The sequence below is a fragment of the Embiotoca jacksoni genome, unplaced genomic scaffold (genome assembly GCF_022577435.1).
Source record: "Embiotoca jacksoni isolate LCO1_2020_lvr unplaced genomic scaffold, fEmbJac1.0.p SCAF_12, whole genome shotgun sequence".
Lineage (NCBI taxonomy): Eukaryota > Metazoa > Chordata > Actinopteri > Embiotocidae > Embiotoca > Embiotoca jacksoni.
Genome location: NW_027185252.1, coordinates 8178762 through 8201304, shown reverse-complemented (window position 1 = coordinate 8201304; position 22543 = coordinate 8178762). Strand labels below are relative to the sequence as shown.

At 44.2% G+C, this 22543-nt stretch overlaps 1 protein-coding gene across 6 annotated transcripts in view; it reads left to right on the top strand.

Moving 5' to 3' along the window:
* Positions 1 to 22543, top strand: part of LOC138195275 (transcription factor COE3) — a 67193-nt gene that overhangs the window by 18128 nt on the left and 26522 nt on the right. For all 6 annotated transcript variants that reach the window (XM_069144556.1, XM_069144553.1, XM_069144555.1 and 3 more), the window contains exon 7: positions 22256 to 22337. In XM_069144556.1, coding sequence (XP_069000657.1) covers positions 22256 to 22337 — 82 coding nt within the window. The remainder of the gene's footprint in view (positions 1 to 22255; positions 22338 to 22543) is intronic.

Here is a 22543-nt window from a genome sequence, read left to right as displayed (position 1 = left end):
CAATAACAACGTCCAGCAGTGCAGTAATGCCGCTGCCAGCACTGGTCGTTTTGTTTCTGTTAGCTCTTGCAGAAGTCAAAGCCCATGCTGCTGCTCTAACTCAAGTGGCTGATATGTTCGGCCATCTAGGGCATGGCAGGCGGTTGACAGTCCATGCAGCCTGTCTACCCACAGGACATCTCCACATAGTGTGTCCACAGCGGGGCCAGCGCTGTCATCTGGGCCCACTATGGACCACTGCTCTGCTGACAGTGAGAGGGTAAACGTTTACCACCTCAATCCCCCATTAACTCGGTGAAGGCACTTCGATCCTCTGTGAAAATAATGATATTGATTGGAGCTTGGCTCTACAAACGAAACGGTTGCAACTAAAAGAGGGATGGGCCCCTGCATTAGAATATGGGATTTTCGAGGATAAAAGAGTGTTTGGATCTTGTTATATTTTTCCTCTCCTCTATCTCCCTCTAGCTTTTCCCCCCACCTCCTTGTCTCCTCTCTTTCTGCATTTTTATGTGTGTGCATGTAGTGTGAGAGCCCGCGTGTCTCCTAAGATTACCCTCCGCTATCCCCGCAATCAAACAACAAATGACAACATCATTGCTCAGGCCTTTCAAAATACGACACAAAAAGTGTGTTGTAGCTACATTAACTTGCAACAACCCCCTAATAGACCCTTGTGGGTTTTGTATCTCTCCCCCTACTCTCTCCTCTCTTCTCTCTGCGAGGCTGTCACATATCCACCCCCCTCACAGCGCGAGCCTCCGAGCCTCGGTGGAGATCAGGAGCTCCCTGTCGGAGGTGCTTTGTCACGTAGCCCAGGGAGCGTGGAACTCACCCAGAGCTGTTGAACAAACACAAGCACAGGGGCTGTCAATAGCAGCTCCGCAAACTAATTGCCTGTCAAATGAACCACCCTCGTTAAGCTGCCCTCACACACAGTCACACTCTCTCACACACACACACACACACACACACACACACACACACACACACACACACACACACACACACACACACACACACACACACACAGATATGCGTGCACTGTGACATTCGTACGCTCTCACACACATGCACACCCACCCACACACAAAGCCGATTTGATTCAAAGAGTAGTGATACCTTGTTAGAAGAAAAGACACACGAGTGGCACTTCTCTGTTTGCTGTCTTGTTGCTGCAATCGTTACCAGCGTGTGTAGTGCAGTCACCGTGAGATTGCCTTTTTGTAATTATTAAGGGGAACATAGCATTGTAGATTATAGCTGATGTAATCCAAACACATCCCGCACGCCCTACAGTATATCAGCTGGTGTAATATTTCAGTTTTTAAAACCACTCATTAGATGGTAGCAGAGCTCCATACGCCAAATGTTATTGTTTTTGTGTTTGTTTTGCTTTTTTTTTTTTTCTGTAGTCATTAGGCGGTAGCAGTGGAGTGCCCAGCGCCTTGTCTGGGTGCCTGTAACAGTGCTGTCGGATTGACACAGCTGGGGAGAGCAGCTTGAGGCTGCACGCTCAGGAATACACAGGGGTGTTCAAAGCCCCTCTCTGAATCCTGATCAGAGCGCTGCCCCGGCCAACTGATGGCCTATTAAATATACATGCGCAGAGGTCAGAGCTGGAGGTCCCGGCTTCCTCCCAGCCATGTGCACTTAAGCGGAAGGGCTGGGCAACAATAAAACCTCCTCTCTCTCCAGCGAGCTCTCCCCTGACACCCTCACCTCCAGTGTGTACGTCAAATACAGTGCTCACCTAGCGCTATATTACAACTGCCTTTGTGAAAAGGCCAAATGATGCATTTTTTACACGGTTATTATATATTTATATTCAATAACACCAAGGACCACTCTTGTGTCTGTCTGTCTCCCAATATTTTTTCCATTGTCACTGATAAATAGCCTCGCTCAATACAAGCAGAGTTTGAACTGAGTTCATATCCGTAGTCCTTGTAGTTTACCAGAGAAGGAGACAAGGAGGTAGAGGGAAGAGCCCCATAATGGCTAGTCATGATTAACATATTCAGAGTGACACTCTCTCTGTGTTCGTTCGTTAAGCCCGGTCTGTCTGACTAATGAAGTGGAGCGGCAGTTTATCAATTAATCCAGCACTGAGCCATTTGTGCTGGGGATAACGCTCGCGCTGGGTGTCACGGTGATCCAGTTTGGTGCCCTTTAACCTCAACGAGTGTCCAACAAGGCACGACTGTGTGACAATGACGGCAACGCACACACAAGTCCACAACCGGAGATCCACTGAACAGGATTTGTGCCTGCTGTTCGCCTGCAAAATGCAGAGAGAAGGGCGTGGATTGATTGGATAATAGGATCAAGAAAGAAAAAAAAAAAAAAAGATCTCCACAAACTAACATTGGGGGGTTTTCAGCATTCTCAGACTTCGCATAGATCATAGCAAACAACTTAGTGCTGTCTCTATTAAAACAAGCCCTCCCCTGCCATTATCTTTCCCCCCACTGCTCCTTCCTCCATTTCACATTGTTTGTGTTCATTAAGACATGGGCGACCTGCCTTATCCACACATCAGACCTAGCTCTCAAGAGTAATTGCGATGGTCTCGCAGAGGATAATGTGGTTTAAACTCAGTATAGCCTGTCTATTAGGAGAGACATGATGGCAACCACAAATAATAAAGAACTATTTATTCCTCTCTCTGTGACGCTAACTAGGTAACATATCAAGCCAGCAGCGCTAAGGGTCTCTCTTACTGTCAGAAATGGCACCCTTCATCCATTCCCAATGGCCCTTGCCTCGACATCTCTGCTCTTCATTTTCTACATGAGCCTGGTCATAAATGCACACACACCTCATATATATTTGATAGTTAATATTTATCCTCGCTAGGGAAGTGCACTTTACATGTGGTAACATACGATTACCTGCAATTCTTATAGCAAAGAAACAAAATCGATATGGATATATAATTCATGACGGAGGGGCTATCAGTTTTTATGGCTCTCTATCCAGCCTCATTAAAGTTTTATCGTAATTGACTGCAAGCAAGAGTTTTTAAGGCATGTTTCTCCCTCACTTTCTACCTTTAATAATTAAGTAAAGTTTAATTGGTTGTATTTTGAAGCACCTAGTGGATGATATGAGTCTCCCAAATTCAGAAGCATGAATTATAGAGTGATATGTTATGCATTAACCTGTCAGTTGGTTCATTTGTTAAGGCAGAAAAGTATGGTCCCTACCCCCCAAATCACATCCAGAAATCGAATAACTGGCCGGGCCCTTCAAAAAATTCCTTTTTATGTCTTTCATTGCCGTGTTAATGTAGTGACATGACGCTGTCACTCAGAATGCTCCCATCAACCGCCAGCCCCGAATCGACTCCCCTGATTGGTGGTCAACTTGTTCTCTTGAAGGGAGATTGACAGACGGAAAATTGCACTCTCAGATTTCACCCTTCATTCGTTGCAGTTGTTCTTCCACTCGTCAACTCTCCGCCATGCCTGAGACAGACAGAGGCTTTATCCATTAGCTGTTGGCTTGGCGGGTGGGTGGGCAGATTGAGGCGGGATGGAGGAGGAGATGGGGGTAGGAAGACAATCCTACATTTGAGCACTCTGAGGGAAAATCAATCATGTCATCATAAGTGAGAAGTATGGATGAATTTCATCAGCTGGTTCCTGTCCTGTTCACGCCGCTGGCTTTCTGACTGGCCTGTCCCTCTGATTGGCTTTCTCAATGACCCTTAAATCCGAAAAGGGAGAAGATTTTGAAAACACTTTAATAAGAGAAATCGGACAGCAGTTGCAGGGTTACAATTTCCCACTTTGCCTGCTGCTACACTGTGGGAAACCTCAAGTGGTTTCTCTTGACAAAGTGGTAATAGATTTACCATATGATTTTGTGCCAAAGCAACATTAGGCAGTTTTGTAAGAAAATGTTTCTCAACTATTTTCCGTCTGCAGCAGATATGATGAAGTGTTATAAAGGGCAGCATCGCTCTGCCACTGCAAATTTATCATATAATTTTCCCCATCATCTCACGAGGTCACCGATGAGCACTAAAAGCATCATAGGTTTAGGGTGTGAAGCAATCAAAAATGGATGAAAATGAAGACATGGGAATCACAGATGAGAAATTGACAGCCGTTTACTGCCTTGTTGTTGATGTGAGTGACAGAGTGAGGGAGAAAGTGAGAAGGCATGAGTGAAGAGGAGGAGAGGGGAACAGGGAGAGTTAAAGTGGTGATAAATTTAATGGAAAAATCAAATACAAAACAAATTCATTCCTCTAAACTTGATGCTTCAGTCGTTCTTTTCTTGGCCTGTGCTAAGCCTTAGAATAAACTGTCACTCCTTATCGATCGCATCTGAATTGTTACCGAGATTTCTGAAAAGTAGTCTTGACACACACCCAGCGAATAGTAATCTTTGGAGATGAGAGCATCCAGACTGTGCAGCTAACACCCCTGACTTAAAATAAAAGAGGCTTTTCTTTTCTCCCTTTTTCAAATCCAAGCTAATACACTTTGGTGAATTACAAACTCAGTGATAAATACGGTCCAGTGAAAGATGTGCCCTTGTTGGATTTTATTGTCTTTCCTTGTAAGTGTGAATGCAAAGAGCAGCTTACTATTTTGTCATGGGGGGAATGTTTGTAAACAGCAGCTGAGCATGAAATGTTTGTGGACAATTTGTTTGCCATTTGTGATGGAGATGACATGATCAAAAAATCAATTCACTTCACATTTGATTTCCAGCAAGCAGTTAAATGACTGCTGTCGACAGCGGCCACTGTTATTCATGTATCATGGTATGGTTCATTATATTCCGATGGTGTATTAATTATGGCTATAGATAGAGAGCTCTGCTGTGAGCGGTAGCCTAGCTGCGGTGTGCCAGGGGGAGCTAGCCTGAGGAGGAAAGCTCTGCTTGTATCCACTCATCCCTCAGCTGACAGGCCTGCTCCAGGAGAAAAGGATTTCTCCGGATTGAGTGCCATTTTCTCTTCTTTAACAAGGAAATTAGTGTGTAAAGGAGATCTGTCAGGATAAAGTGCAGCTTGACTGCTGCCGCCCTCCCCTCCTCTCTGTCTTTCTTTCCCGCCCTTCTCTCTCTCTCTCTCTCTCCTCCATCCTGCAACTCGCTCTCCACCTCTCTCTTGCTTTCTCTCCCTCTATCTGCCTCTCCTCTCTTTCGTTTCCTGCTCCCCCCACTCAATGGCTCCCTCAGGGGATCTTCCTTGAGCATTAGCAGAACACATCCAATGTCCCAGCTACATGATTTCATGATATGATTTGTACCGGGGATTTGCAATAATCCGCAAATAAAGTTGAAAGTGAATGACTCTCAATAAGAGACGCAGACAAGCAAAACCAAACCTTTTAAGATTTTCTTTATCTGTAATAGCATGAAAAATGAATTTGTTTTGCATTAGATCAGAACAATTTAGCAATGGCCTGAGTATGTTGTTTTGTCTTTGGCTTTTATGATCATGATTAATTCCTGCACAGGAACCTCAGTGATATACATAATGCATCATTCGCTCATTTAAATGTTCAGTTCCTCTGCAGTTGCAGAGAGCTTGGTAGCTCATTACACTTTACCCATGTGTGCCTGGGAGATGGAGTATGCCAGCTTCTCACTTGTAGTCAAAGATACAGTATCTGCTGCTTTAGCAGGATGTCATGAATTGACGACGCGATTAAACTCAGGCGTCATCTCCACCGCACCGGCTTCACTCACCTCATGTTCGTCCCTTTATTTTGTCTCGACATTAGTGAGAACTAACTTTTTTACCTCGAGTAGACGGACAGGGATGAGCCCCACTGGCACATGTTAATAAGTCTGCTTCAAAGGTGTAGGGTGAGAAAAAAAAATCAAAACATTCTGGGTTAATTTGAAATGTACTCTGCATCTGTGATGGGAAACAGCCTCACAGGTAAGTAAGGGAGACAATTAGGGAATATCCGTAAGTGCAGGAGCTGCATACTAAAAAACGCAAATCACTATTTCCCCATCTGGCCCCTACTGTGCCGAGAACTGCAGCTGAGGTCCGATTTCACCCGTCAATCACAGCCGCCTCGCTGTGGGGTGTGTGTCCTGGTGAGAGAGCCTACCCCCAAGTCATTAGCACACACAGTCAAACTGTACTGAGAACTGCCCTGCACCGCTCCGCTCTGCACCACGGTTTAAATATCCCCAGCCTGTGACAGGATCAGTTTAGCGATCTGTAGGATTGATCTCCTCTTTAAAGTTTTGCCTGAGGCGACTCTAATTGGGAACGAGGCTGCCTCCCACTCCCCTCACTCCCTTAACTGTCAGTCTTGGCTTTGTTTACTGAGGACATGCCCAAACCTATTTACTCAATAATGAGGAGACGTGGTGGGGATGCTGCTGATCACATTGAGGCCCCCAGCGGGACTTCTGCATGCTGGGAAGGGCGGGAACATCAGTTTAGACTTTTTGAGCTGGTGAAAGTTAGCCTACGCCGTCACTGTAATGTAGTGTAGTGATTATTTTTCCTCCTTGTTTTTTCATCTGGACCTCATTCCTTGATTTGCAGAGCACTTGTCTACTCCTGGGAATCTATTGTTTTTTCTCTGTCATGCCATGCAGTTTGCTAAAATAGAGCAGCATTTAAAAGACAGCTCATGAGTAGAACCATTTTACACTTATATAATGTGCACTCCATATGTTTGATGCCATCTAAAGCAGACCAAAAGCCCACTCCAAACATGTAAGGTATCGCCAATGCTTTGCTGTGGAGTGGGCTATTCATGACTGGAGTGCTTTGGCCTTTTGGGCCGTTTCCTTGTCTCTTGTAGTGAATTCCTTAGATTCTCACTCTCATTTAGGTTGTTTTCATTTGCAGTGAATGACAAAGACTTTGGTGTGGATGGCGAGGCTATAGAGTCCATTGATGCCCATTGGGATTATGAATGATGAAGTGGGGAAGCTGCCGCTATCAGAAGGACACAACACTGCTCTTAATAGAAAAGCATTTAGAAAGGCAGCGGGGAGGAGGCGGTGGTGCTGGGGGCTTTCTGACACTCGACTGATAAGAGGCAGCTCTTCAGAGGTGGTAGTGTGTACAATGAAACACGCTGATGGGGATACAATGACACACATGTTGCGTCTGACAAGCGCATGATTTAGACGTGGGGTAAAAAAAACAACCAAAAACCTGGACCACACAACAGAGTTTTATGACGTGATACCCTCGGTGCAGAATTTGCGTGTCTGTCTGTGCATGTTTCTACTTATTGGTTTGATTTGAGAGAAAACGCGTTGTCATTACTCATATCCGGCCTTGACAGATTGAAGAGGGACAGGGAAAGGGAGAGAGAGGAGTTAGTAGTGTAGTGGCACGGGAGTGAAAGAGAGATATGCAGAAAGGGAAGAGCTGTCAGTTTGAGGAATGAGCCTGATAAGAGGAAGGGACTCGGCAGATGGGCAGAAGAAACCGGCAGCGCACTTCTCAATTAAACATGTAAATACCAAAAGCAGGCAGCGACGGAGAAGAGAAAGTTAAATAAACACAGCACCGTGCTGTGATTACAAGCTCAAAACACCACCACCTTTGCTACTTTTTTTTTTTTAGTTCCTGCAACTCCAAGGAACTCTTTAATCCAGCCAAACTTCTGCTTTAACATGTTTTATATTTCTTCTTTTTTCCCTCTTTTTTTTTTTTTTATCACCTCCTGTGACTAAACTGATTCACGCAGAGTCAGATTCTTGGGGAAGTTACACGCCCACCAGGAAATCTTGATACAGATCTAATTGAGCTACTCATCCATTCTCTGTGCCCTTTGTTGTAATTTCGCTGTTTCAATATTTTTTCAAATAATCGTTGTCCATCATTTTTACATACATGCCCCCACTTTCCACCCCCCATGTGCACCCTGCTGTGAACTACAGGGAGTATCTTAAATACTTCTGTAGGCAGTGTCCCTGACATTAATAACAATGAGCTTGGCATAACCACAGTACATTCTTAGGGTAGATTCACAGTTTGACATTCAGCCCAGATGCTATCGCGGAGCCTCAGTGCTTAAGACCGCGGAGAAGACAGACATCTGTCACTTGTTACCTTTGAAGTGAATAAGAGAGGGATGCAGAAAAACACAGTGGACAAAAGGCCATTCTGACCACAGACCTTCAGTGTTTACAAACGGAAAGAGAGAGTGACAGGAGAAACTCAAGATGAATGGATCACCGCCGTTGATCTCTCCTCCTCATTCCATGTGCTAAGTTATTCTGTGGCTGCTACCCCAGTGGGGGGTGTAGGGAAACAGGAAGTTGAGAGCGGCAGGCAGAGGCAGACAGAATGCCTCAAGGACTCTGGAGGAGCAGAGCACTGCAGCCTGCATGGGAAAAAAAAAACTCCCTAACAACTTACTGTACACTTCTCTAACCTGAGGTCCCAAACATTACAAATGTGAACATAATCCACATTTTAATGAGTAGATGATGCTATATTAGGGAAATATTTGCAATAGTGTTGATTTGCAATGTCGAGACAACCGCATCTATTGCGTTGGCTGTTAATTGTGTTGAGCCTTGATTAGGAACTGAAGTGTAAAGAAACGTATTTTTATACAATTATTAGAACAATGGCCGCATTCATTTATCTTCTGTCATGTCTCCTTAGACCTGTTTCTATTTCAGGTTGCACGTCAAGTGAGAGCAGCTATATCTGGCTGGCAATTAAGCTGGTCCTGCCTCCCCTTGATGCTTGATTAGTCCGATTGATGGAGGAGGCCATATGTGGCGGTGTCAAAACTTGGCAGCCAGTCTCCATCCTCTCAAATGAGAGGCAGGCAATAAAGAGGCAGGCTGCCCAGAGTGGGTGCACGTATGTGAGGCCTGCAGCGCCACGATTTGGGCCCCCTGATATGTAGCATTTTCTCTGGGGGTCTTCGGGGCACTGACCACTCCAGCCAAGTTCTTGTCCGGGCAGAGGTGGCCACCGGCTAGGCGTGTCACTGTACTGAGCCCTCTGGGGCACAAGCTCCAGGCAAGGCGTGGAGAGGGGGGTTGTATAAGGGTGTGTGTGGGGGTGGAGGGGTTTGGGGGGTAGGGGGGGTGGTAGATGGGGGGTTGGGAGGTTTAGAAAGCTGAAAGATATGGCCCCCTTCCCAATCTCGCTCGGAGACAACAAAAAGGGAATGCTTGAGAAGGGGAAGCAGCGGGAGGAGAGCACAAAGACAAAGGCGCGGGCAAGGTCAGTCTAGCTAATGGGCCTGAGCCGTAGGCTGCCTGGGGCTAGGCACACTTCTGTTCTCTCTCACACACTGGGCCTTCAAAGACCCTTCAGTCCACCCCTCTCCTTCTCTCCTTCTCTCCTTCTCTCCTCTCTTCCTCCATCTTTTCCACTCCTCTTTTACTCGTTTCCCCACTTCCACTGGTGACACTTCCTCCTTTCAAAAGGCGACGCACGGGTGCCTTTAAAAACACATTGTCCACGAAACACCTCCCAAATACTCACTCGTCCGACGCATCAACAATTGTGTTCTTAATGAATGACATTCCTCCTTGCTGAAATGTTTCAAAATTAACACAGAAGCTATTTTCTTTCTCAAACTGAGACCGTGCATAATTCCCCAGGTTTCTCTGCCGTCAGCGGCCATCATTAGGTCCAAGGTGGGTCCCGGGAAGTGCTAAAAGGAACTGTTGGAAATGAGGAGGAGGTGGAGTGTTGTTGTCAGGTTGGCTGGCTGGCGTTGCTTGGCTCCACTCGAGGGCTCCTTTAATGTGCAGCGGAGTAGAATAAGTGAGTGGCTGTGGGCACCAGCTGAGCTCACTCTCGTCTTCGCCTGGTAGCTGAGGGGTGAGCCGCTGCCACCTGACACTGGGCACACGGCTCAGGGCTCCTCTTGGCAACATGGCACAGCACACATGTCCCCTCATTTGGATGGAGATTCAGACACAACACACAAAAGCTTTACCCCCCCGGTCCTCCTCCTCCTCCTCCTCTTCCTGCCTTCCCTCCCTCCCTCCCTCACTCACTCACTCACTCACTCACTCACTCACTCAGTCTCTCTTTTCCCCTCCTGTTTTTTTTTTTTTTTTTTTTTTTTTTTTTTCTCCCCTTCCTTTAGTTTTTGACAGCATCATAATAATCTGAGTATCTTCTTGATCATGCCCCATGTTTTTTTCTTTTCTTTTCTTCCTCATCTTCTCAGAGATGAGTTTGAAATTGCCTGCGTCAGGACTTTGCTAATTAAAGTCATACTTTCAAAAATGCCATAATAACTGTTAATTAGCTTGATGCTATTTTCAGCATAATTTGCTAATTAGTGGAAAACCTGTACAGCGTTTCTCTCTAATTACAGTATGGCTCCGCACGGCGCATCTGTGCCTTGACTCCAAATGATACCATTACAAAGTCCCGTATTACGCATTCTCTCAAAACAGTTAATTGCCTCCACAGATAGTGAGATACTTCAGTCAGCTGATTTTTATGGTAATAAATGGACAGGCACAGACACAAACCACCCTGGTTCATATTTATAAAATATGAAAAAGGAAAACAACCTCCTTATGAGATGCATGGAGTTAGTTTGGAATATAATCTGGTCGGTTCTGTGATGATTTTGTGTGCTCATGCGTTGAGTTACTGAGACTTTTAATGAAGTTGATGTTGTTCTTTTTGTAACCTTTTGAGCAAGTAAGCCACGGAGAAAAAGATGCAGAGAGCAACCTCGTGTGAAAAGCGAAGCTCCGACGGTTTGCACTTCCAAAGGTGGTCGCCATGTAAAATACGAGTAGCAACGTAATGTGGCCGTGCCACAGCTTATTACCGAGAATGTAACTAACTTGTCGTCCCGCCACTTATTTCCGTGTACCCTGGCAAGGGGGAGAAAATTATGGACATGACCACAGGTTGACCCTGATACATGTGTATACTAGACACAAATTATGACTCATTAAGTGTGGTGAGGAGCATGATTGGCACGACCCCTGAACTCGGGACGTCAGCTGTGCCCATCCTCCGCTTTGCCCTGCTTTTGACAGCCACCAGTCTGACAGGGCTAGCATCGGCGCTGGCTAATTAATGCACCACTTCAGAGACCCTTTCATTTATGGCTTCTGAAAGGCATTATTAAATTAATTAAACCACCAAGAGTTAGTCATTATGAAATCAGGAGGTTTACATGGATGACAGCGTTTATGAATTAAACATCCCCAAAGTTCCTCGCAGGAGATACCCCGAGCTGCATGCGGGTACCTAGTGCGACAGATGTTTGCCCCCCCCCCCCCCCCCCAACTCCCCCAATGCCCCCCCCCCCCCCCTTCCTCAAGCTAACCTGTATTGCAAGCGATTTAGGTCTCATTTGGGGGTTTGAAAACTAAAGGCAGGAGAGAAAGAGGTTCAGGATAGCTAATGAGCAGAGAAAGAGAGGGGAAAAGGAGGTCACTAGCTCTGTTCATCTGTAGACAGTACAGATGGTTCTGTTTTATACAATACAACAATGGCGTACATCAATTTGTTGATCGCTAATAGATAGCTACTCTCAGAAGGATTGCAGACTGGGATCAGTTGTCTGTGGGTTTTAGCTGAGAACTCTACATTTATAGCCTCAAAACATTTCGAAAAGCTGTATGCTGTTTTTAACTCATCATGTGATGTGAAAACTACAAATGGTTCACGAGATAAATCCCATAAACTTGGGCTTAGCTGGAGAGCAGAGGGCAGAGATGAGTAGCTCACTCAGGAGCCTTGACGATAGACTCCTTTTCATCTGTGGACTGAGATTCACAGATTATCTCAAGAGGCTCTCTATCTCTGTCCTCGTCTCTATTTCTCTTTTTCTGCTGCACCCTCCCTCTCTCGCCCCTCGATTCAGGAAGTTTGCCAGCTACTGTCTTTGTTTACAATGCCAAGGGAAAATGTCAGAGCCGTTGAGAAAAATATCCTTAGAATCTTTTTTTTTTCATCTTCTTAATCTAACAGTTTACTGAACTTGATAAGTGTCCTATCAACATGCTAATCAAATTACTTCGGAACCAAAATTGACAGTTTTCATTAATTATACAAGATTATTCTAATTGCAATTCAAATTTATTCATTCCGAACAGAAGGTATTCAGTAATATTTTACAAAATTTGCATATTAAATGGAGGGAGTTGTGCATTATGCATGGTAATGTATGCACAGTTTCTTATTTTTAACTTCACGGCCATATGTGGTGTCGTTGTAGGAGCAGGTGAAAAGTCTAAGTGTGTTTAATTTGCTTGACAAACATTCGGCTGGAGCTTGTCAAGGGGAGTATTGTGAATGCCAATCTTTATTCCCTCTTTATTGATTACCCCAAACTCTAAACATCTGGAGGTAAATGGCACTGAGAGAGATGAACTGAATCATGGGATTAGTACCTTCAATGACTGAATCACTATCAATTACTTCAATAGCATAATTCAAGTGTACTGCATAAAAGCTGCGGTACCTTGGTTTGAGCCAGGATTAATATTGCAATTTAACGTAACAATGGGAGCATGGGAATGATATGGATGGCGTCCAACTTTTTTACATTGATGTCATAAAGCTAATGCCGTTATCTAAATACGAATGTATTTAATTCCTAATTTAGGCTTTGTTTGTAGAATGAAAAGGCTCAACGCATTAGGCACATGTTTTAAAAGGTAATGGATTCTGTGAGTAAAACAACCTTATTTATTCACTGAGACGCAAAACCCCCAATTTGCTCTTTGTTTTTATTTCCTAGAGCGGGCAGTGAAGTGCAAACAGCTTACTGGGAAGCTGTTTACTACTGTATATGACAAAGAGTGTGTGTGCATGTCTGCGCGTCCTTGCGCGCGTGCGTGTGTGCGCATGTGTGCGCGCGTGTGTGTGTGTGTGTGTGTGCGTGCGCGTGCGTGCGTGCGTGTGTGTGTGTGTGTGTGTGTGTGTGTGTTTATGGGGAAGGCTGGGTTTGGCTCTTCCAGCTCCACAGGCAAGGTCTTGTGTTGTAATGTAAGCGTAATAATTATCAAACAGCATCGGGGTCTGTGGGCACGGGCTTTAACAGGGGGAGAGCATGTTTGATATGTAGAATCAGCCCATAGTGCATCCATAGAGGGTGACTAAATCGCACGGTTCATGGATCACATTAGTATTGCTCTGCATCCACCCTCACACTATAGGTGATTTCCATTTAGACACACATTTCCACATGAAGATAAATATGACTTGAATCGTAATTTCCCTGAAGTAAATATAATACAAATACAACATAATACAGTGTCAGACCAGGCAGGCTAATAGATTACTAGCGTGTTTTCCATTTGTATGGTAAGTGGTGAGCCTAGGTGGTGGTCTGGCGAGTAACAAATTGAATGTTTAATCCATCTCAGTGCAGATTGAGGGTATCAGAAAGATCGGTAGTCGTTGGAGTTCTCCTGTGACTGGTAGTATATTAGATATTTTTACTCTTTAGGGGTTTGAGGAATGTTGTTGGATTAACAAGAGGTGCAAAGTGGTAGATAAATTCAATTTCTTATCTTTTCTGAAGTCATCTGTTATTTTTCAAATAGGTGTTTGGATTTGACATGCAAGTGTTTCCAGTCACTCAGGGGTGTAATCTCTGATGTCAGATTACAATAACACTGGCTCTGTTTGAGTGAGATACTTAAACAATATTTTATGACTTTTAATTAGAGAATTTTATATTGCATTTTATATTACAGTATTGAATTATTAACTGGAGTCTCCCTCACCACTTACATATGTGAAAGTCGTTACACTCACTTATGTTATTCTTTCAGAGTCTTCTCCCTTATATGCTAAAGAGATGATTGTGGAGAAACCATGACAAATATGCAAAAGATATGCTTCCTTAATGTTACCAAACATCCTCTAAGTACATATTTAATTCTTTAATAAATGTTTGGTCTGGCATTTTGGAGAAGCTAGATTAGCGTCAACTGCACAGCATCTCGTATAAGTGTGACAAATTGATATTTTTATATAGCTTAATCTGTTTACTATGATGTTTATGCGAGGAATTATTACAAACTAATTAAAGAAATCACTTTGATATAATTAGTCAGAATTCAGGAAGCTCATTAGTAGTAATTTGCATGAAAAATAAGCCCTGTAGTGGTGCTTAGACCCAGCTATCCGATCCGTGTTTTTATCTGGTTACACATCAACCCCCATTGTTTGTTGTTTGAGGCTGTCTGAAGTGGCCTGCAATATTTTCAGTCATTGCCCTGAGAAGCGGCGGGGTGTCTTTCAACAAATTCCTCCCCTAAAGCAAGTCAACCTGTACGTGGAAGCAGACACACGCCCGTGTGTACATAAGGCAGGAGGAGTGAGCGGCAAACCACTGTCTATTCATCTGTCAGGTTCCTGACAAAGAACTGAGCTGACAAGTAAGGGTTTCCCTCAGCAGAGCAGGGGGGCTTTATTCACCGCACTTACATGCCCAGTCTATGCCCAGAGACTCATGTTATTTGCAAATCACACTCTTTGAAAATTCACAAACGGGGCGAGACATGCCACGCTACGGGTTTGTCAGCTGCCTTCACAACAGCAAGCTGTACCGCTAACAGTGTGCGGTTCGGTAAGGAAGCAGCTTTCTCTTAGCATTTGCCTCGCTGTCACTTTTTTCCAACACATGCGTTCTGCGTCTTCATGCTTGGGGTCTCTCCTCCCTCAGAGGGTTGCCATCTTCCCTTTGGACTGACAAAACGCCCTCACTCCCACTGACATCAAAAAAAAGGAAAAGAAACCAAAAATAAAACATTCCTGGAATTACATCATTCTCTGTTGGAGCACTTCTTCCAGAAACTGATACGTATATATTATATTTATATAATTAGATAAAAGGAAGTGATAATGATTAGAAATGAATTGAAGTTATTTTAAATGGTGTTTTTTTTTTTAGGATACCCTTGTCTTCGGCTGTGGGGTTCAAAATGCTGGTACAAAAACAGGACCTGTTTATTCTCTATACCCTTTTCCCACCATGGGCGAAATCCTTCCCTAAACATCCGGACAGAGAAGCACTTGTGTGGCGCTGATGTCACGGACCTACCTGGCCTCCCTCTCACAAAAGCTAAGGTATCATTAGCTAGGCCCACACAATGGCCATTCAACCAAGCCACTGCGCTCCTCAGGACTTGGGAACAATGTTATTTTTTGTCTCAGAATTATAAAGACAGAGTTTTGCAGGAAACCTGACAGACAAAACCTTTTAGAGGTAAATGCTCCAGGCGGCTTTTGGGTTTAATCTTTTCCCATTAGCATTTCGCCGCCCCCCCCACCGCCCCCCCCCTCCCCTTGCTTACACACAAAGACCATATTTACAGGGTCAAAAGTAAAGGATCGGAGTCTCAGGAGACTACTTTTTGTGTAGATCTTTACAATATATTTACAACGCTTTTTTTTTTTTTTTTTTCTTTTCTTTTTCTTTTTTTTCCTGATGTGTTTCATACGGGCCAGTGAATAGTTTCAGAACATTTTAAACAGGTATATTTGTTTATGGTGCTAAATATATTTTTTTCATAACAGAATAGAAAGATTGAGAACCCCTTAACTAAATATTGTGAACGATTACAAGTGCATACAATATTAAAAATGATTAAGCCACAAAAACACAGCTTTATATAATATAATAGTTATATTGTCAACAATACAACAGCTATGCTAAGGGTTCATATATGTGCTACCTTTGTGTGTGTGTGTTTGGGTGCATATGTGCGTGTGCGCACATTCACTTACGCTTGTGTGTGCCTGTGTGTGTGTGTGTGTGTGTGTGTGAGCGAGTGTGTGTATGTGTGTGTGACTCCATGTGTGTGATTCATTCCAGGGCAGTTTTAGTCCTTATAAAATATTCATTTTGGTTGTGCAGGGCCCTGTAATTGCCATCTCTCACCCTGAATTATTTATACCTCGCACAGACTGACAAAGCTTTGCCATACGGCCCCAGATGAATCAGAAAGCAGCCATCTCTGCTGCCAACAGCACTGGGCTTTCACACAAATATGGCAGCCACGTCTCTCTGCCTGGCCTCTCTTAATTTGACATTTTCTTTTTCCCCCTGCCTTTGTCCTAGGTGCACAGAAAGGTTACCTGTTAGCTTTAAGCACCGACCCGCTCTCTGTCTTTCCGTCTCTATCCCCCCCTCTACCTACATGACAGTCCACAGTGGGTGTTTTTTTTTTTTTTTTTTTTTTTTTTTTAACTCTTCTGAGAATGCGTTAATGTGGTGGCGATGTCAGAGTGGCTGCCTCATGTTTTATGATGACTGACCAGTCCTGACAGCCACTTTAGATGTATGTATTATACATTAGTAATAATACGATGTAGGAATACACTCGCATACATTTGAGCATGCATGGACAGACAGCAAAACCACTGACTCACTGACCTATATGTAACACACACACTTATACTTACACACACTCATGCAAATCAGCCTGATGTCTGTAAATGGTCAAAGCCCCCCTGCTGGCCTTCCCTGTACAGCTGTGTGTACCTCTGCGTCTTGCCTGGGTCTGATCACTCCAAGGTGCCACAGGAGAGAAACGCTGCTGTATGGCTCTCATTGTAAACCAGCTCTGGGGCCTTCCAGAACCCCACATCCAACACCCTAAATACTACTATTCACCCGGGCCAGTTACTCCAACATGTGCTTATCTTCCATCTCACTAGTGCAGGGAGGTGATGACTGGTATTTCCTCAAGGCCCGAGCTCCAATGCTGACCAGCAATCAAAGCGCCACATTTCTCCTCCTGCGCAAAAATAACCCAGCGATACCTCTCTGCCATCCAGCTGGTGAGCAGAGTAAATATTCCTGAGAGTTGTATTGTTGATAGTTTTTGTAATGTCAGCAATCTCAGGACTAACATTGTTGTCACAGTCATTATCAGTAATAATCCTCACCCCGTTTTAACGGTGCCGGTGATGATTCAGTAATATTTAGGGATTCCAGTTTGGATTGAGATGATGTTGGCTCTATAGCGGCAACCGATGTTTGATTTGTTCTTACAGCAGGACCGTGCAAGACAAAACAATGAAGAATTATTTATGTTTTGTGTCTTATTATATTGTGTTCAAAGTCCTGGTAGAGAAAAGCCATATTCGGAGTAAAACAAAGAACAGCATGCAACAGTACACAGCCACAGCAGTATCTTGATGTGAGGGGATGGGAGAGGCAGAGAGAAAGCTCGGGGCTAAACATGCAGTATGTGGCGGGCTGGAGCTAAAAGCTGCATAAAGCACACAGCCTTAGTCCACTGTTAGCAAGTGATGGATAGTTAGCAGGAGCTCCGAGTCTTCGTCTAATCTGTTACAGTAAACCTGTGCCAAAGCCTGAAGGGAATCAGTGGGGGCTAGCAAGGAGTGGGTTTGACGTGAAACCATTTGTGAAGACGAGCGATTCTCTTAAGTAAGAAACTAACAGTGTCCGGAGAGAGAGAGAGAGAGAGAGAGAGAGAGATAGCTGGAGAACGAGCGAGACAGGAGGTGAGGAGAATGAGTGAGTGTGCTGGAGAGAGAGAAGGAGGAAGAGATACCATAATGAGTCCTGTAGCCATGGAGTAAATGAAGAGGGATTGACAGAGTGAGGGATCCTCAAGTGAAATAATGTCAATGCCACTCTGCCCATTAGAGAGAAAGGGGGATGGTGGAGGAGAGGGTAAAGAGGGATGAATGGAGGGACACAGCTACATCTTACAGTGTAGAGGAAGCACATAAATTATTTGTGACACCCCCACAACACACATACCACTAACAAAAATATGAAATATGAAACAACAAAATGAACTGACAATGGCAGCTGAGGAAAATAAAGAAATAAAAACAAAAAAGGCCTTGGAAATACCCAATAAATTCTCCGAGACATGTGCTTGGGATATTTGTTGTCGAACAATAATAATCACAGTGACATCTGCCTTGCTGCTCTCGGAGGAGATGGGCAGAGCCTGTGAGTGGAAGGGGTTAATCTTCCAAACCCAATAAGGTTGGATAGTGAGGCACTTGTTCCCTGATAAAGAAGTGATAGGATCTGTGGGTCTGGTCCCTCGGTGCTTGTACAGGGGTAGAGCAAATATTGTTAATGTGCTGTGGTTTACTTCAGCTAAGGCGAGAAAAACAGCTCTGCTTGACGAGAGAAGACAGTGGCAAACCAGAATACGACAGGAATGGCCACGCAGCTCACTCCGGCCTCCCAGATACTTAGCTGGCATATATATCCGAGCCCACTCAGCTGCATGAATACGTGTTCGGGAAGATTAGGATCTATAAGTGTCTCTATTTCTCGTTTTACCTGCTCCGCCTTGTCACAACAGGGATCTGAATGCAGTTCAGTGAAGTGCCTAATAACTGGAGCAGTAGGTAGGGAAGGCAGGAGGCTTGACATTAAGACCCTGGCGTTTTGGAAATCCGATACGCTATTGACCCGTGTACTACTATCTCAGCGTAGAGATCTGGTGTCAGCAGATTGTAGTCTGGTGTTGGGAGCCGTTTCTTACAGGGCTCCTGTAACAGGGGCCCATTGAGTCTGGGAGGCAGCTGGGGCCTGATGGGCTGGAGCTGGGTGGTGATCGATACTCACCGCCCTGCAACGGATGACCTCACTGTCATGGCTGCCGGCTGTGGACACTGCATGCTAGTCATTAGTGCCGGGGCACCAATCAGGAGCTTAGAGTTGTCAATACCTGACTCTTACAGATACTGTGGCCATCTGTCAGTGTATTGTGTAACGGTATAGTAAATATGGGGTAGCTCTTTTGAACAATAAGAACAAGGTGTACTATTGAAGGAAAAAAAAAAAAAAATTTACTCTCAAGTTAGTAATTTTAAAAAATCGGTGAGTGAAGAAAATGTCAAATTGCTCAGGCTTAACTTTCAATTTTTAACAAGTCATTAAAAATAATAAAAATCTGTAAAAGAAATGAATTAAAAAAAAGTGAATGAAATTGACAGGACAGCCAGCCTCCACTGTCGATAGAGCCTTCTTAATAATACAACATTATCCTTATTTGCCCTCTTCACTCAAATCAAAGGAATGGACATTTATGCATGAGTGACATCAACCCGGCAATTAAGTTGGCCATTTAAATGAGAGAAGGCCTTCCTCACCTCGCCTGTTTGTTTTTTTTCTCTCTCTCTTCTTTCTTTTTTTTTTTATTCCCCCTCTGTTTGATGATGGGAGAGGGTGAGCTAGAATTAGGGCGATGGGTCTTCCTTTGAGTGTCAGCCTAAAATGATCAGAGTAAAGATAAGAGGGTCTAGCAGCCCTCAAATCAGTCAAAGTGCCAAAGTCGGCCTTTTTCTCCTCAATTACCGAGTCTGTGAAGCCAGGGAGTGGAAGGCGCAGAGCCTGCTGCATTACTAAAGAGACAATCTATTTCCCCTTTGACCAGAGGGAGAGAAATCATTATGGCATGATTAGTAGCTTCGGCAGTGGGCGAGCATGGAGGTACTACAGGAGAATCGTATTAATTGCCTGAGACCAAGGCATGAGTAGGATTGTTTTAACGTTGATTTGTGGACCTGTATGACTAGCTGTCGGAGATAAAAGCCAATGTCAGGTCTTAGTTATACTGGCAGACTTCGGGCATGCAGACAGAGAGAGTTGATGTCAAAATGAGCTTCCGTGGCTGCCCTGGAAGTCTTTCTCTATATGCCTGTCGATGTCTTCCTCTTTGTCTTTCTTCACACTTCATAGTTTTCCTTTACGCCTCCCACTATCCCTCCCTCTACTCCCCCCCCCTTCCCTCAGATGGACTACACCCCACCCCTTCCCGCACTCCCTTTCTCTCTCTCCTCCAACTGATAGCTGCCTTGGCCGATTATTTCATCCAGTGCGGTCCACTGAGAGCCTCCTCTCCCGGCTTTGGAAGAGCTTTAATTAGCCATGTTAATATCCCCTTCATTGGCCTTAATATCACTCAACACCTTCCTCCATCTCAGCAGCCACCAGGGTCCCCCTGTCCTGTCAGAACAGCTGATTATTGAGAAGGATAGCTTTAATCAAACCTAATTGCAGTTCATTCTTTCTCTCTATCCCCCTTTGCCCTCCATTGCCAACATCTAATGGCAGCGACGACTTGATATCCCATTAAAAAACAATTAAACAACCTCCTTTTGTCTCTGTGCGTGCCAAAACACCAGCACAAACTTCTGTAGATATTTAAGAAGTAAAAGAGAGAGAGAGGGGCCTTGTCTTAATTGCTCTCCTTTTCACCAAGGACCAATTTGCACTGTGCTCATGGAGAATCTTAACCAACTCAAATGTAATGGATGCTATAGCACCGCCACTGCTGTGGACTATGAAAATTAAGCTTATCTTTTTAGGAGAGAAATTGTGCTTAATTGCCTTCATAACAGTAAACATAAAGGAGGTACTTTATGAAAGCGTGGGCACTCCATTTCTTGTGTTTATTGTTTCTTAACTTTTGGTTTCGCCGTAGTGGAAACAGTATGTAAAAGCTTTAAAGTATCCAAGAAAACAGTCAAGACAAGCTGAAAGTAATGTGTTTCTTTTATGAAGTCAATGCATTGCCCAGGAAATATATTCTATGTCTCAGTCTGACATAAATTGTCTACCAACGGGCGATGAATGTACACACACACGCACGCACGCACGCACGCAACTCATACGCGTGTAGGCGTGCACTCACAAACACACACCATGAGTCTTACCCAATCTGTATGAGAGGCGACAGACAAATAAAAGTCGTATTTCAGGTCTGCTTTCCGCAGATGTCTGCTGCTCTACATTATGACTCTTTGGGGAAATAAAAACAGGGTCAGGGAATTAGAGTACATAATGGTCATCTTGATGATCAGCCAACAGATGCAACCCGAAAACACAGTGAGCACAATCAAGCGAAATGCACTAATGACAAGTCAGGTTTTTTATGGCCTCACCACACACCGACAGGCAATCAGCATTCTGGCATGGGTTAAAACGTCTTTTATTGATGTCCGAGCCAAAGCTCCTTGGATGCGGAGTGAAAATATTTTCTCACCTCTCATCTCCCTCCTGGGCCCTCAGCGAAGCGCAAGGTATAGGAGTCTATCGAAGAACGCTTCTAAATGACCAGTGCATGTGTTAATGTGGCCAGGGTTAGAAGGGTCATTTCAGACTCTGATTTATGGCCTGGCTGGGATCCCACTGGGCGAACGAGAAGTCTTAAGTGTTGTGAAAGCGTCCTCGCAGGCCACACAAGCCACTGTATTTAGCTGAATGAAATGGCCGTGCAATCTATGGTGCAATCTATGGTAATCCAATGAGCCGCTGTTATTCTGTGAGCCAAGTCAGTATTACAATGGAACCCACAGTATTGCATATAGTAATGATAGCGCAATGCGATGAAAAATAAATATCACAGCACTGTATCTATAATGAATCGGAGAAAGCAAAGGCGCAATTAGTCATGATTCTGTGGGGAGAATTTGCAAAAACAGCAAGTCGATTTCGCTGTTTATTCTGTGTGGTCATGTAAGATTGTACACAATAGGCTACGTCTGAGATAATTCCTCTTATTTGCCTTGTTTTTACTTTTCCTCTCTTGAACTATTTTACGTTTGCATGGTCACATCTGATACACAATTCTCAACAGGCGGCCTTATCAATAAATTCAGCGAGACCCGAGAGAAAGCGAGAGAAGAAGGCAGCTTACAAACTAACCAAGGCCAGATCTCACTCAGACGTGACATTTGTTCAGAGACGATTAGCCAGGTTGTAATTTGTGGCATAATTGCCTCACCCACCCACAAGTACACGGGTGTGTGTATGCGTTGTGTGCGTGTGTCTGTGTGTGTGTGGCATACGGTGGTCCCAGGAGTGTCCGCCTAATTGCCTGACAGGACTATAAGTTTTGTGGCGCGCTCTCACCTTGTTAGGTCCTTTATCCCTGATGCTCTTCAAACAAGACCTGGTCACAGGTGGGCCTCATTTGCTTCCCTATTGAACAGGAGAACTTTAATTGCACAGGGGGTGTCCTGGGATTAAAGAGGTGGGTGGAATATCAAGTGACTTCCTGTATGTTAGTGGCAGATGGGTGTTGGGAAAGACCCATGAACTCAGGTGAGAGGATGAGATCACAAAGAGACTGATGCTCTTGATTTTTGAAAGAGTAATAGAGTGTGACTTCCCAAACTGAAATAATGTCATGCTGCTTTCCGACTGACGTGATCAATGAACGAATGAATGTGCAACCTGGGAGTGTTTGAGGAATCTAATTGAAATATTCGGTCGCGCTGCTATTTAACATTTTAGCTTCATAATTAATAGTTTTTGCTCCTCTTTTGTGTGCTCTCTTTCAGATTCTTTCTAAAGTTCTTTCTCAAGTGCAATCAGAACTGTCTGAAGAATGCAGGGAATCCACGAGACATGCGCAGATTCCAGGTGACTGAAATTTATTTCACACATATGCTACAGTCTTTCACTGTCTGTCGCTCTTCTTTTTTTTTTTTTTTTTATGCAGACACTCGCGCGCACACATACACACAGGTGTGCAAAATGCGCAGCTGATAGACTATACTAAGTCACACTGACACAGATTCACATATGAATACATTTTTAGTATTGGCACTGAAGGAGGCAAAAACCAG